Source organism: Nannospalax galili, unplaced genomic scaffold (genome assembly GCF_000622305.1).
Source record: "Nannospalax galili isolate Female #2095 unplaced genomic scaffold, S.galili_v1.0 scaffold936, whole genome shotgun sequence".
NCBI classification, from domain to species: Eukaryota; Metazoa; Chordata; class Mammalia; order Rodentia; family Spalacidae; genus Nannospalax; species Nannospalax galili.
In genome coordinates, this window is record NW_008337142.1 from 599,175 (window position 1) to 613,179 (window position 14,005).

At 44.9% G+C, this 14,005-nt stretch overlaps 1 protein-coding gene across 1 annotated transcript in view; it reads right to left on the reverse strand.

Moving 5' to 3' along the window:
- Positions 1–6: 6 nt before the first annotated feature.
- The window catches only part of Dtx4 (deltex E3 ubiquitin ligase 4), a 34,191-nt gene continuing 20,192 nt past the window's right edge, over positions 7–14,005 (reverse strand). Inside the window, exons 7-9 of the mRNA XM_008832157.3 lie at positions 9,533–9,694; positions 5,717–5,806; positions 7–3,038 (exon numbers count right to left, since the gene is read on the reverse strand). Of these exons, the coding sequence (XP_008830379.1) occupies positions 2,805–3,038; positions 5,717–5,806; positions 9,533–9,694 (486 nt within the window). The 3' untranslated portion in view covers positions 7–2,804. The remainder of the gene's footprint in view (positions 3,039–5,716; positions 5,807–9,532; positions 9,695–14,005) is intronic.

Sequence of the window (14,005 nt, forward strand, 5' to 3'; positions counted from 1 at the left end):
ACACACACACACACACACACACACACACACACACACCACATAAACCTTCGAGGGATGAGCATCTCACAAGGTGTGCCTCCAATTCCAACTGCCACCCCTGGAGTCTCAGGGAGGGGGAACTAGGCTGCTGGCTCTGAGACCATGAAAGGAAAAGTATGGAGGCTCTGCGTGGACCACGGGAGCACAGCAGGGCCCGTCGTGGGAAACACCCTGTGTCAATGTAGTTGTCATGGCTGAATCTCACTGAAAGCAAGTCTGTATCTTTGGGGTTGGCACATGTGAACGGGTGAGGGAATGTCCCCTGCTTTGACTGGCACAGTGTTAAGATTTCCAAGATCCCTCCTGCCCGGAAAGTCCAAAGAGTAAAGCATGAAGGTGAGGTAGCCCCTCAGCATCCTCAGAGAGGAGGAGAAGGCAAAGGCATTTCAAAATCCCATAGGAAATTATTGAAGGCATGAAAACTGTCAAAGTGGTATTGCTCCTGGTATATGACTCCCTTAGATACCCTCCTGGGCTCTCTCCTTTCTGCACTTCCCACTTAGACCTCCTCTAACAAAAACTTTCCCTGGTGCCCATTTTCATAGTTTTCATTTCTTCAATCCCATGGCTGTACTGTGTTTTCCTACCCATGGGCTCACGCTGTATCTTCTCATCCCTGTTGCCAAAAAGCCCTGCAGACAGGTGACAAGGATACTGAAGGCAAAGATTATTCTAAGCCCTCAATGGGGCGCTCTCATTAGCCTCTGAAATGTGGTCACCTGATAAAAGGGTATGGATGTTATTTTAAATCTCATGGAGAAGTCTCTCCATCTAATTCTCACATTTCCTTCTCAACTGTGGCAGGAGCTTTCCCCAAGGCACAATGAACTCAGGACCAGTGTCCTGGTCTGCTGGTGAGACAAGATGGCCTCCCACTGATAGGAGAGCCCGGGCTACGATGGCAGGAACATTCTTTCCTATCATAGCTTCCCCTGGTGGAAGCTCATTAACATTCCTGTAACCATCTGAAGAGTTAAGAAAACTCAGCACCAGCAAGTTCCAAGGAACTGGGTGACACTCAGGTAAATCCACTGGCCACATCAATGTCAGAAAAGTGGAGGCCCAACAGGAGGCAGCTCTAGAGGGGGCTGCCACAAGACCATGGACTCCGGTTCTAACTTAAGTACCATACCATTGTGGAAGGTTCATTCATTTCATTTTCAAGCATCAAAAACCTTCCAAGTCTTATGAAATATATATGCATATATATGTCAAACCCTCAAAACATGAGGTATATAAATGCAAATTGTATCCGGAGGAATGTTCAAAGAATGTCCCCCAAACACATAGTTCAAAGAACCCACTTTCAAAGGGGGAACTGGTTTCCCTTCTTGATTCTTCCTTATTTCTTACCTAATCCATTCCTTAATGAAGCCAAAGTGGGAAGATGTGAGAACACAGACGGAGAAGTGTGGACACAACCCAGATGCGGGTTGGAGAAGGCCTTATTTTTTCCCCAACTCTGTTAGGAATGAGCTGAAGAGGCTCCTACCACATGTTCTTGATCAATCTTTGATAGATGGGGGCTGGAGACAAGTGGCTCAGTAACATCTCTAGACTTGAATTAGCAAATCAGCAGAGATACACTGAAGCCCTCATAGAAACAAGACTGGATGTAGGTTGGCTTTGATCTGATATTAATAAGAACTAGAAGGGTCAATCTAGCTCCCATCAACACATCTTCCCAACTACAGTTCTGTGGTGTCCATCAGGGTCCAAGCTTATCATGAGATGGGCTGACAAAAGCTAAGTTAAGTCAAGGGGCCACACCTTGACTGACTGATCCCCATGAGAACTGGGGTTTGGCATGTGAAACAGAGTTCAAAGGTATGATGGGACTCTCCAGCAACCTGGCCCAGTGATGCACACCCACCCACACATATGCATATACACAGATGGCACGGAACCCATTGAGGGCTCCAACTCACAGTGACATGATGAAACTGAGCTGGTCTGAAATGAGCTGGGAGGAAGGCTGTGGGCTCCTCTCCCTGAGGACAGTGCAGATGCTCAGTGAGATTCAGGCTCTGGTTTGATCAGAGAGTGATTGGAAACAGCATCATGGGATGCCACCCCAGAGAGGAGTCCCAGAGTCCTTCCATCCACTCAAGACACCAGATGCCTTTTTGGGCAAGTCAAGGGTGTGAGGAAAAGGGAAGGGTCTAGAGAAGCCAAGGGCTATACTGAGAGCTGAACATGCTCCCAGAGGATTTGGCATCCCTTTCTAACACTCTCAGCACAATCTGCTTCCTCACTCTACATCAAGGCATCCAATTTCTGATGTCACAGCAGTTTAGTGGTCCACCCGACTTCCCCCTTCCAACCTTGCACAGTGAGAGCTCTCTAACTCCGGTGGAAGAGAGAAAAGTGGGAATTCCACTCTCAAAGCAGGGTGAAATCAGCAAGAAGTTAGCTGAGGCAAGGAACCTTGGTTTCACAGGGCCAGAGTACGGAGAGCCCTGCATTGCCCATACCCTAGATGTGCTGACCATGCCCCTTCTTTGGGGAGAGGAGAGGTGAGGGTCCTTTCCTACCCAGCACCAAAAACTCCAGGGGGACAGATTCAGGATAGCCCTCATCCCATGTCCCATTTGTGTTGGATAAGATTTATGAATGACATCACCTTAATCTAGTTCCCCCTCTGGCTGGGAGGGAAAGGGGTAGAAACAGGACAAGAGGGGAAATGGGGAGTCAGGAGGGCATGTCACCAACTTCCACTTTGATTCTTGCCAATTCCTGTCCTGTGGTCCCAACTACCCTTTAGCTCAGTCCTTTTCCTGGGCAGTGCTGTCTTCAGAGATACCCTGGGCAGCCAGTTCAGCCAGCACATTATCCAGGTAATTGGCATCTGGATAGCCGTGGCCAGTGAGATTAGAGCCAAATTCTGTCTTGTGGTGCACTTCATTCCAGATGACGGTATCAGACTCGCCCGTGGTGCTGGACGTACCGATGGCAAAGATGAGCCGACGGTCCCAGGCTACCAGCAGCAGCTTCAGCACCTTAGAGCAACAAGGTTGGGAGACCAAGGGCAGCTGTTTAGTGTTGGTCAGATATGAACCTCAGAGGGTAGACCCATCCCAAGTTCCCAACCCTCCTTGCATCAGGATAGATGAGGAAGAGATGCAAAACTGTCAACAGGTTGAATCTCAGCTGTCACTAAATAACCTTGGACAACTTCAAACATCTCTCTGAGCTTTAATGTCCTTATTTATAAAACGCCAATGGTGTTATCCACCTCAAAGGTTGTGTACAGCTTATGAGGCTTCATGAGAAAATCATTCTTTTCCTTTTTTTCTTTTTAAAAAATTTTTAGATCTTTTATTTTTAATTATGTGTACTATATGTCTCTGTGTGAGTTTGTGCATGTGACTGCGGTGTCCATGGAAGCCAGACGAGGGTGGCTGTCAACTGCCTGATATGAGTGCTGGCTGAATCAAACTCAGGTCTTCTTCAAAAGCAGTAAGTGCTATTAACCATTTAGCCATCTCGTCAGCCGTATTTTTTTTTCTTTTGCGCACATGTACAGTGTATACACACAGACATAGACATCAACACAAACATATGAAAAGAGATAAATATTTAAATAATTACTGTTTAATAACCTCCAACTCTGTTTCACACTAGCTTTTCCTGGTATCTGGCTTTGCCTGAGTGGAGGTCTTTGAAAAGAAGTCCAGCTACTGGCAGAAGTGTGGACTTGTGGTTCCACACCTACCGCCACTGACAGCACGAGACTTGAGTGCTTCCAGGTGGTATTTTACAACCTCATCCCTTACCTGGCTTGTCCATGACTCAACAGCCTAGGAGATGTGAGTGGAAGGAAAAATTTTCCAGGAGGTCTATGTGGGATTACACCTTTCTACTCGGATTTTCCCTTGATCCTCTGCATGGACCACAGAACCACCCTTTAATCTGGGTTCCAAAGCAGGGAGACATATGGGGTAGTCTGAGGATGAGTGCTCATACACTCTAAATTTATGTGTTTAAATATTCACATACACATGCACACACACACACATGCACTCATGTGTGCACCAAGGTGAGTATTGAGAAAGCAGAACCTTTGAGCAGTCATTAGGTCATGAGAATGAATCTGAAATAACAAGATCAGCACTCATAAAAGAGGATCAGAAGGAAGGTCTTCCCTTCTTCATGACAAAGGAGCCTTTGTCCATACAAGCAGGAAGAACACCCTTGCCAGATTCTGAATTTGCCAGCACCTTGATAGCTGCCAGTACCACAAGGAAAAAAAATAGCTGTTGATTATGAACCACCCTGTGTATGGTCTATGGCATTTCGTTATAACTCAAGTAGGCTGAAAATTTAACCCTCAGCAGCCACACAACCACATCTACTAACATTTAAAATGCAGAAGTATAACCATTTGTTGAGTAAGCTGCTTGGGTCTGGACAGGAAGCTGACTAAAGCATGCCTCTTGTCCAGTTTTCCCTCAGCACCACTCTTAGACTAATGGTTTCTAACCCTCTTGACATCAGGAAAGAATCCGAAAATAAAGTGGTTTTTCTGTCCTCATGTACAGAAAGACAGACATATATTTTTTTTCAATTAGAGTTCTTAGATCCATGGAGGACAGATCATGAATTACAAGGAACCTGAAACTCAAAAAAATAATCTCCCACCAATTAAGATCCCAGATACGTGTTATCGGTGCTTTAATGTGTATTCAGATCAGCGAGGGCTTTGGTCAGTGAGGCAGGTTCTACCTCTGTGTTTGTATTAAACCTCTGGGAGTTAACACTGATGCTATTCCCGGAACCATTTTAAACAACACGAATCTAGGTAAGTCCTGAAATGGTTTAATTATTGTCAATAATATTCTGGGGAGAAAAAAAAAAAAGCTGTTCCACTTCCAACCACCTGCAACAATTAACTGGGTCAGTCAGATGGCTCAGTGGGTAAATGTGCTTGCCATGTAAGCCTGGTGACACAAGTTCAGATCCCCAGAACCATGTAAGCTGGGTGCAGTGGCATGCATCTGTTGTCGAAGCACTCTATGGAGAGATGAGGGATGAAGACAAAAGAATTGCCTAGAAGCTCTCTAGCCAGCCAGTCTGGAGCATGAAATGCAGCAACAAAAAAATAAGAGTCCTGGCCTCAAAACAAAGGTGGAGGGTAAGAACCAACTCCTGAAAGTTGTTCTCTGACCTTCACATGCACACATCACACACACACACAGACACACACACAGAGGAAAAAAAAAATCAATTATTAACTAAAGAATATCCTAGTCAGATCTGACCACATTATCACATATTTGTACAGTTAAAAGAAACCCAGTGGTCATTATAGCTCCCTCCCCCCTCCACACATAACCCCTGTCTGTGCACTGCAGAAACAAAACATAAGGTCCTGGGGCTGGAGAGGCAGCTTAACGGTTAAGAACACTGGTTGTTCTTGCAGAAGACCTGTGTTCGAATCCCAGCACCCACACAGCAGCTAAAACTATCTGTAACTCCAGTCCCAGGGGATCCGACAGCCTCTTCTGACCTCCACGGGCATTGCATGGCATGGGTGCACTTATCTACATGCAGGCAATACACGAATACATATAAAATAAAAATAATAAATAAAATAAAAACAAAAAGCAACAACAAAAAATAAGGCCCTAACTTAGAATTAAATACCCTGGTCCTACTACAGAACATTTGCTCTTACTTTTCTTCCTTTCTCGCTGTCTGGAAGGTAACAGTGTCGTGGGAAGCCTCGGGCACTGAAACTTTTCCCAGGATTTGGGTGTTCTGGTCCCTGAAAACAGAAAGAAAACAAAGGCATTTTTCAAACTATTTCTGATGAACGGGAAAATAAGAGCCATAGGGTGTAGACACAGAGAACAAACCCCAAACAGCAGCCTGGGTTGTCACGTAGTAAACGAGAAGCCTCCTGAAACCTGAATTTAGACCACAGCTGCTCTGAGTCATCTGGAATTCCCCCTTCTTTGACAACAATGATTCGGAACGCTCATCTTGTGGGTTGCTGTGAAGGTTTAGTGAGGCTGGTGCCTTTAGGAATTCCTGGATACATTTTATCATCGTCAATGCCAACATTACCTATTCTATTTTATGAATGAGGAAGGCTACAGCACACAGAAGGTAAATAGCTTCCAAAATGTCACTGGCTTTGCTCAAACTAACTTAAGCCCAGGTTTCCTGAGGTATACACTAGACTCTTTATCCTCTAAGCTACTCAAAATAATAAAATTCTCCAAGCTATGAGCCATGCAGTCAGTTTTCTGAATGAGTCTTGTGATTTTCTTCTTTGTCTTCATGGGTTTTGTTTGTGTCTTTATTCAACATAGACTACAATATACAGGACAGGAAATCTAACATTCTAGCTATTATCACCCAACCCCCTATAGGCACTCAGGATACTGTGGGAAAGAAATTGAAACAGAACTGTGTCAGAACCCAGATGTGTGGTTCCTCTGAAACTCTGGCTGGAATCTGGCTGCCACACAGTCATGTCAGCAGCTGGGGTCTAAAGAGGCAATGGAGTTGTTAGAGGTTTGAATGCCTTTCCTCTGAGAGTTTTCCTCTGATTAGTTATAAGCAAGGCTGCTCCTTCTGTACACATCCACTTGTTCTGTTTTCTGCCATGAATTGAGGTAGCACAGGGTCCTTAGCGAATACAACCAGATACAACAGATTATTTTGGAAGTCCCAGCCTCCAGAACCATGAATCACATGAACCTCTTTTCTTTAAAAATCACCCAGCCTGGGACATCGTGTTACGGCAACAGAAAAAAAATCTAGGCTTCCCCACCAGGGTCTGTCTTAGCTTCGTTTCCTATTGCCATGATGATATAGCCTGACCAAAAAGCTTAAAGGAGAATGAGTTTATTTGGATTGCAATTCCAGGTCACAGCCTATCATGGTGGGGAACTCAAGGTGGCAGGAGCTTGAAGCCTCTAGTCACATCACATCCACAGTCAAGAACAGAGTAACAGACTAACGCACACAGGCTAATGCTAAGCTTGTTGTCTGCACTCCTATGCAGTCCAGGATCTGTAGCCTGGAGAATGGGGGTGGGTCTTCCTGCTTCAAGGAACATAATGCAGATAATCTCCCACAGACAAGTACACAGGTCAACCTCATCTAGACATTCCCCCACTGAAATGCTCGAGACTGAGTCAAGTTGACAATTTAAGCTAACCATCACAAGGCCCCTTGGAGAAGCTGATGAAAACTGACAGAACCACACACTTTCTACTCAAGCAAATGTTTTATCTATAATTACTGAACATTTGTGACCTCCTTGGGAGTAGAATCCTATGTAAAACCCCTTTCTAAGTATAGCCAATGTCATAGTACAGTCCTCTGCAGCTATTGGTATGAGCCCTCCCGGAGATCAGTCAATGCATCCCGACTGTTTAAATGAGTAAGTGGAGGAATAGGAAAGTTAATTCAGTGGGTCAAAACAATATCAAAGTGGGGAAGGGCTGTTGGGAAGAAGGGTTTCAGTGTGGGAGAGGGAAGGATGAGAGAAAGTATTGGGGGGTGAAAATTCCCCAAACTCAGGATAAAAACATGCATGAAATTGTCAGAGTAAACATTTTTAGTTTTTAAAGTATTTTTTATTCTTTGAGAATTCCATACATGTATACAAAGTATTTTGAGCTTAATATTTTTTAAGAATACACAAAAGTGAGCTCAGGTAGCAGCAGCATCTTCCTGGAGAAGGGGGCTCTGATAGTCCCACTAAATCACCACAAATGCACATCATTCCCATGGCCACAGCTCCTAAGCCAGGCTTCCTCACTGAGGACCAGGCCCGACTGTGGCTCCCACTGTTCCTATTGCCCTTCAAAATCCACTTTTTCTGTTCTATAACTGTTACCTCCTTGATCTAAAAATCTACCTGCTACTGCCTCTCTAAGTGCTCAAATTAAAGGCATGTGCCACCACATCCAGCCTACCCTCCATTTCTCCACATCTTTGACCGCTCTACTATGGGGTGCCCCTGTACCAGAAAGTTGTTTTCTGCCTTCTGACACATAGACACAAGCCTCCTCACTTCAACAACTGGGATAACTGAATACTGAAAGAAATGAGGTTTGGAGCAGCTCAGTTACTAGGCCCAGGGCCTGAGATGCACACATAGACGAAATTCCCCACCTTCAACCCCTCTATCAGGTTCCCATCTGTGCACTGAAAGAACTGAAAAACAGGCAGCTGTGGCGACAGCCAGGAAGTCACTGGACTTTGAAGGTCCCATATTCCCCCTTCATCTGCATAACTTTCATCAGTGGTGAGTATCTGTTTCTGCTCTCTAGATTACTTGGTGAGATGTATTTATCTTCCCTACCAGGTTGCTAAGTCTCCCAGGGAAGCAGCCTAACAGGGAAGAATGACGTTTTATGAATGATCACATTTTCCTGTTTTATTTCCTCATAATTTGTCACTATTTGAAAGTACCTTGTTTATTTTTTTTTGTCATCTTCCCAGCCCCAATACAATGGGGACTTTGGGGAATCAAAGACTGTATCAATTTTGCACACTGCTTCACCAGCCTACACCTGGACCATAGAGCGCATGCAAATGTTTGTCAAATAAATAACAAAATGAATGAAGAGAAATAGATGGGGATGAAAGAACTAGCCAATATTTACTAAGAAATGAATTCAGTCCATATCCTGCAACACCTAGAAAAAGCTCCATGGCACAAAGAAAGGACGACAGTGTATTTACTCAAGATTATTGTTTAAATTTGTTCCTGAGGGCTGTCTTTCAAAAACCAGGGGAAAAAAATGCCCCAAAAGTCAATGCCAAGTATGATCATCAAATTTTAAAAATGCTGGGTGTGGTGGTGCACACCTTTAATCCCAGCACTTGGGAGGCAGAGGCAGGCAGATCTCTGTGAGTTCACGGCCAGCCTGGTCTACATAGTGAGTTCCAGGACAACTGGGGTTAAAGGGAGACCCTGTTTCAAAAAAACCCCAAAAAAAAAAAAAAAAAAAAAATGCAAGTAACTATTTGACTGAGAAATTCCACTTCTAGAAAATGATTCTATAGACACATTCACATGTGTACTAGGTTGTTCATTATAGCATTATCTGTAATAACGAAAGGTTGTAGACAATCTATATGCCCATCAAATGGAGACTGTTGAATTAAATTATACAATGGATTATTACAGGGACATAAGAAAGGATGATGAAGCTCTCTCTACAGTGACATAGAAACAAAGACTATAGCCCATATTGTTCACTGAAAAACACAGAGTGTGAAGCAATGTGCCTATATGTGGCTCTTTGTGCAAAAACGGGAGGGGTAGATGCAATCTCCACTGCATATGTACAAAGGATCCTGGAAGGGTACTGATACATAAGAACAGTGGCGTGACAGGGAGGATCAGTGGGGAGTGAGACCTACAGGCAAGGACAGGAATGGGAGAAAGGCTTTTCCTAATGTGACATTTCGCACGCAAGCATTCAAATTTGAAACAATAAAAGCCACCAGCTGAGGGTAGGCTCACCTGTATGCCAGGGGGGATACTGTAGATGATCCGGATGGTCTTGCAGTCTGGATGGCCAGGCAAGGAGTGGGGAATGAGGTGGTATTCCATCTTCCCCGGAGGCTGTGTGCCTGTCTTGACCCCATAAATGGTCTTACAGGTTGGACACTGCAAACTCCCATCCTGAGGAGACAAGACCAAAACAGCAAGATTAGGAAACTGCTTTGGTCATGACCTTCCCAAAGGACACCAGAGATCAAGGGCTCAGGGGACAAAACTTACCCAAATGAATGACAGATATGAAACCCTGTCCAACCCACCTAAGCTATTTCTGTGTCCTCTAAAGTAACAAGAAGAATATTCCATAAATAGCCCATATTCCATTGCTCAGGTATATAGAAGAGACCTCCCTGCCCTCAAGGAGAACTGACTGGGGCAGGAAGTCTCCACAAGGAATTGCAGTTTAACCAAGGTCCACACAGGTGGAACACATAGTAAGTGCTTAAAAGCAGCAATTGCCCAATTGCCGAGCCTTAGACTCACCCAGCACTTTTTAAAATAAAGATGTCTAGACCTCATACTAAGCCCACTGAATCAGCACTGGGAGGCTACAACCTGCAGTGCCTCAGAGTGTAAATTCTAGAGTCAAGCTGCCTAGATTTGATTCTTAGCAATGCCATGTAACCCTGGACAAATTAATTAACCACTCTAAATTTATGCAGTTTGCCTATAGAACAAGAAACAGCCTAACATCTGTGTCACTGGGCTAGTGATGCCACATAGAGAGTGTTTAGCATGGGTCATATCGAAATGTTATTTGTATAGCTATGATACCTATGAAGAGACTAATGCCCACACAGGATTGGGAACCACTGCTACCAAGAAATACCATGGGCCCTGTGTTGAAGAAAATGGTCCATGAAGCATAGTTATAAACTGGCTTTACACTTTGGTGGGTTTTATAGAAAATGAAGCTGAGGGGCTGGAGAGATGGCTCAGTGGTTAAGAGCACTAACTGCTCTTGCAGAGGACCCAGGTTCAATCCCCAGCACCCACATGGTGGTTACAAACCATCCTTAACTCCAGTTCCAAAGGAATCCGAAGCTCTCTTCTGACCTCCGCAGCACTGTACAACATGGGTACACTCACATACATGTAGGCAATACACTTATACACATAAAATAAAAATAAATATTAAAAAGAAATAAAAAAGAAAAGAAAATGGAGCTGAGGACTAGCCACTAGAGAGGGCCAGAACTCTAGTGGAGTCTCTCTAAACCTCCAGTTTCTGCCCTAAGCCCCATAGCAGGTTGTTAAGGTTTGAATCTGAAATGGCCCTCAAAGGCTCACGTGTTCAAGGTTGGGATGCCCACTGATGCGTTTTGGTAAAGTGACTGGATAATGAGGAATCTAACTTCATCAACAGATTAAGCTATTGGTGGGGTTCATATTTAGACAGTATTACTGGGAACTGGTGAAAGCTAGAAGGTGAGGTGTGATGGAGGAAGTACATTATTGAGACCAAGGCCTAGATCAGTATATCTTGTCCTTAGCCCCTGCTTGTGCTCCCTCCCTCCCATCTCTCACTCCTGTTTCCTTCTTTCTTGCTCTTCCCGATTTCCGTGAGGTGAGCATCTTCTTCCACCACATCCCTGTTACCTTGGTTACTGTGTTTGCTTTACCACAAGCCCACAGCAATGGAGTCTGCCAACCACAGACTAAAGCCTCTGAAACCATGAGCCAAAACAAACCTGTCCTCCTTTTATGTTGCTTTCCACGTATTTGTATTTGTCTGTTGACAGTGGAAAGAAAGGTTGAGGTTTCACAGCAGGATCTGGAGAAGTGTCACTGGGTGGGGCAGGAGGGCCTGGATGGCAAATGTAGTTCCCAGACTCACAGAAAGAAAAGGGGACTGAGGGAAGGAAGCAAGTGTAAAACGTGCTGCCGCACAGCTAGGACCAGAGATCTGGCAGACTCTCAGTCTCTTTGGGAATCCTCTGTGGAGCTATTTGAGGACATGTGCATCCAAGTTCACCTCATTTAAAATAACAGCCCATATTCATGGTGACTGCTCTCTGAAACCAGGGTCTGCTCTAGTCAATTTGCTTCAAAGCTGGAGAGAATGATTCCATTCTCCCTGGGCGTTTTTCTCCCATGTGCCTGAGAGAATGAAAGTGTCTCAAAGGGTTAATGCAGAGGAAGAGCAAAAAATATAGAGGCTTGAGAAGCACGTTTGGAGCCCTGCAGACAAATGTGGAATTACTAGACATTCTTGGAAAGCCTTCCAAAGGGAAATGGATGTACCAGGACACCTGCAAAGCCCCTAAACCCTCTGAAAAGGTAAAGTTCCAGTGAAATGTTTTATCTCAGGGTTGGAAAAGAAAACACAGAATCCTTTACCATGATGGAAGGCCTCTGGCAGCATTATTCTCTGGGATACCAAGGAAGACCCCAAGGTTAGCAATTTGGGAAATTTACTCCAACTGGCTATGTAAAGATGAAGAGGTAAAATGACAGTCATCATAAAAGAAGATATCAGTTTGAATAGTAACAGCAATAACACCCTATAAATTAGCCACAGGGCTGGAAGGATAGCTCAGTTGGTACAGTGTGCTTGCCTTACAAGTATGAGACCTGAGGTCAATACGCAGATGCTACATGTGATAGTGTGCATTTTCCATCCCAGCGCATAGGGGATAGGGACAGGAGGATCTATAGGATTGATGGCCAGCCAGCCTAGCCTAACTGGTGAATGCCAGGCCAATGAGAGACACTACATCTCAAAGGCAGTGATGGTGTTCTAGTGATGACACCCAAGGCTGTCCTTCAGCCTCCACATGTACGTGTATCTGTGCATGAGATGCACGCACATGTGTGCGCGCGTGCACACACACACACACACATAAATAAATAATAAATAATCAATTAGCTATTGTTTCATCTCCACTTTTCAGATAGAAACTGAAATCTCAGAGAGGCTGAAGGTCATTTAGCTTAAGCACACCACTCAGGTACGCTTCCCATCATGTCTCTACTCTGCCTCACTGTACAAGACACAGGAGCAGCCTCTCAAATCCACATATGTTCTTGGGTAAGTAAAAAGTTGAGAGAGAGCATGGAAATCTCAGACTTGGATACAAAGCGAGCTGGGCTGGAAACACAAGAAGGACTCAGACCTGTGGAGAAGGGGCTTGAAGGTGATTCTAGGCACAAGCGAGACTGTGAGTCAACAACTTAGAAAAGCTCAGACTGAAAAGGGAGAATGTCACTGAAGGAGATTCCCAGATTCCTAAAACCAGCTCTAGTGGGGGATGTCACTCCATTTCAATTAGTGGAGCCAAGCCTCATCCTCCAGGGCCAGATTACCTACCAGGCATTTCAACAATGTCTTTACATAGATAATCAAAGGTGTTCTGAATTTGTCTGGAGAAAATGAAATGCAGCCAGATCACTAGCATGGAGAAGACAAGCTATTTGGAACCATTTACCCTGGTGTGAATTCTCACCATGTGTGCTGGATAGCTTTAGTGCCAACTTGACACACCTGGGTTGAGGGAGCCCCAGTTGGGAAATTGCCTTCATTGGACTGGTCTGTGGCCATGTCTGTGGGGCATTTTCTTGATTGTTGAGTGATGTGGGAGGGCCCAGCCCACTGAGGATAGTGCCACCCCTGGGCAGGTGGGCCTGTGTTGGATAAGAGAGCAAGCTAAGCAGGGGCCAGGAGAGCAAGCCAGTAAGCAGTGTGCCTCCATGGCCTGTGCTCCAGCTCCTGCCTCCAGGTTCCTGCTCTGAGTTTCTACCTTGGGCTCCCTGATGAACTGTGACCTGGGAGATGTAAGCTGAATAAACCCTTTCCTCCCCAAGTTGGAAGTTGTCAGAGTGTTTTGACACAGAAATGGAGAAACAAACTAGGACACCATGGTTCCAGCACTGTGATACAAAGCCTCCCTCACTGATGGGACACACTTCATTCAGCAATCAATGGTCAGGTACAATGGATCACTCCCCTTGGAACCCTCCTGGACAAAGCCCACCACCCCCTTAGTCCACCAAAACAGAGATGAAAGGGCAAAATGAAGACAGATTTTGGGGAACATTGCCATTTGAGGGGAGAAAAATAGCAAAGATGCTCATTTCCACTTCCCTAGTGTGATGGTTAGTCTTCCTGACGATTTGATGGGATTTAGAATCACCATGGAAACATACCTCTGGCCATGACTGTGAGGAGAGTTTCTAGATTGGGCTAAGGTGGGAAAACCTACCTGAAATGGGAACAACAGTACTCAGGCTGGAGTCCTGAACTCCATGAAAAGGAAAAATAGAGCTGAAAACCAGCTTTCATCACTCTGCTTCCTGACCACGGCTGCAGCGTAACCAGATGCCTCATGTCCTGCCACCATGCCTTCCTCACCAGGATAGGCTGTGTCTCTTCTTAAAGTGAGAGCCAAAATAAGGCCGCCCTTCCTTTCTTAAGTTGCTTTGGTTGAGCATTTT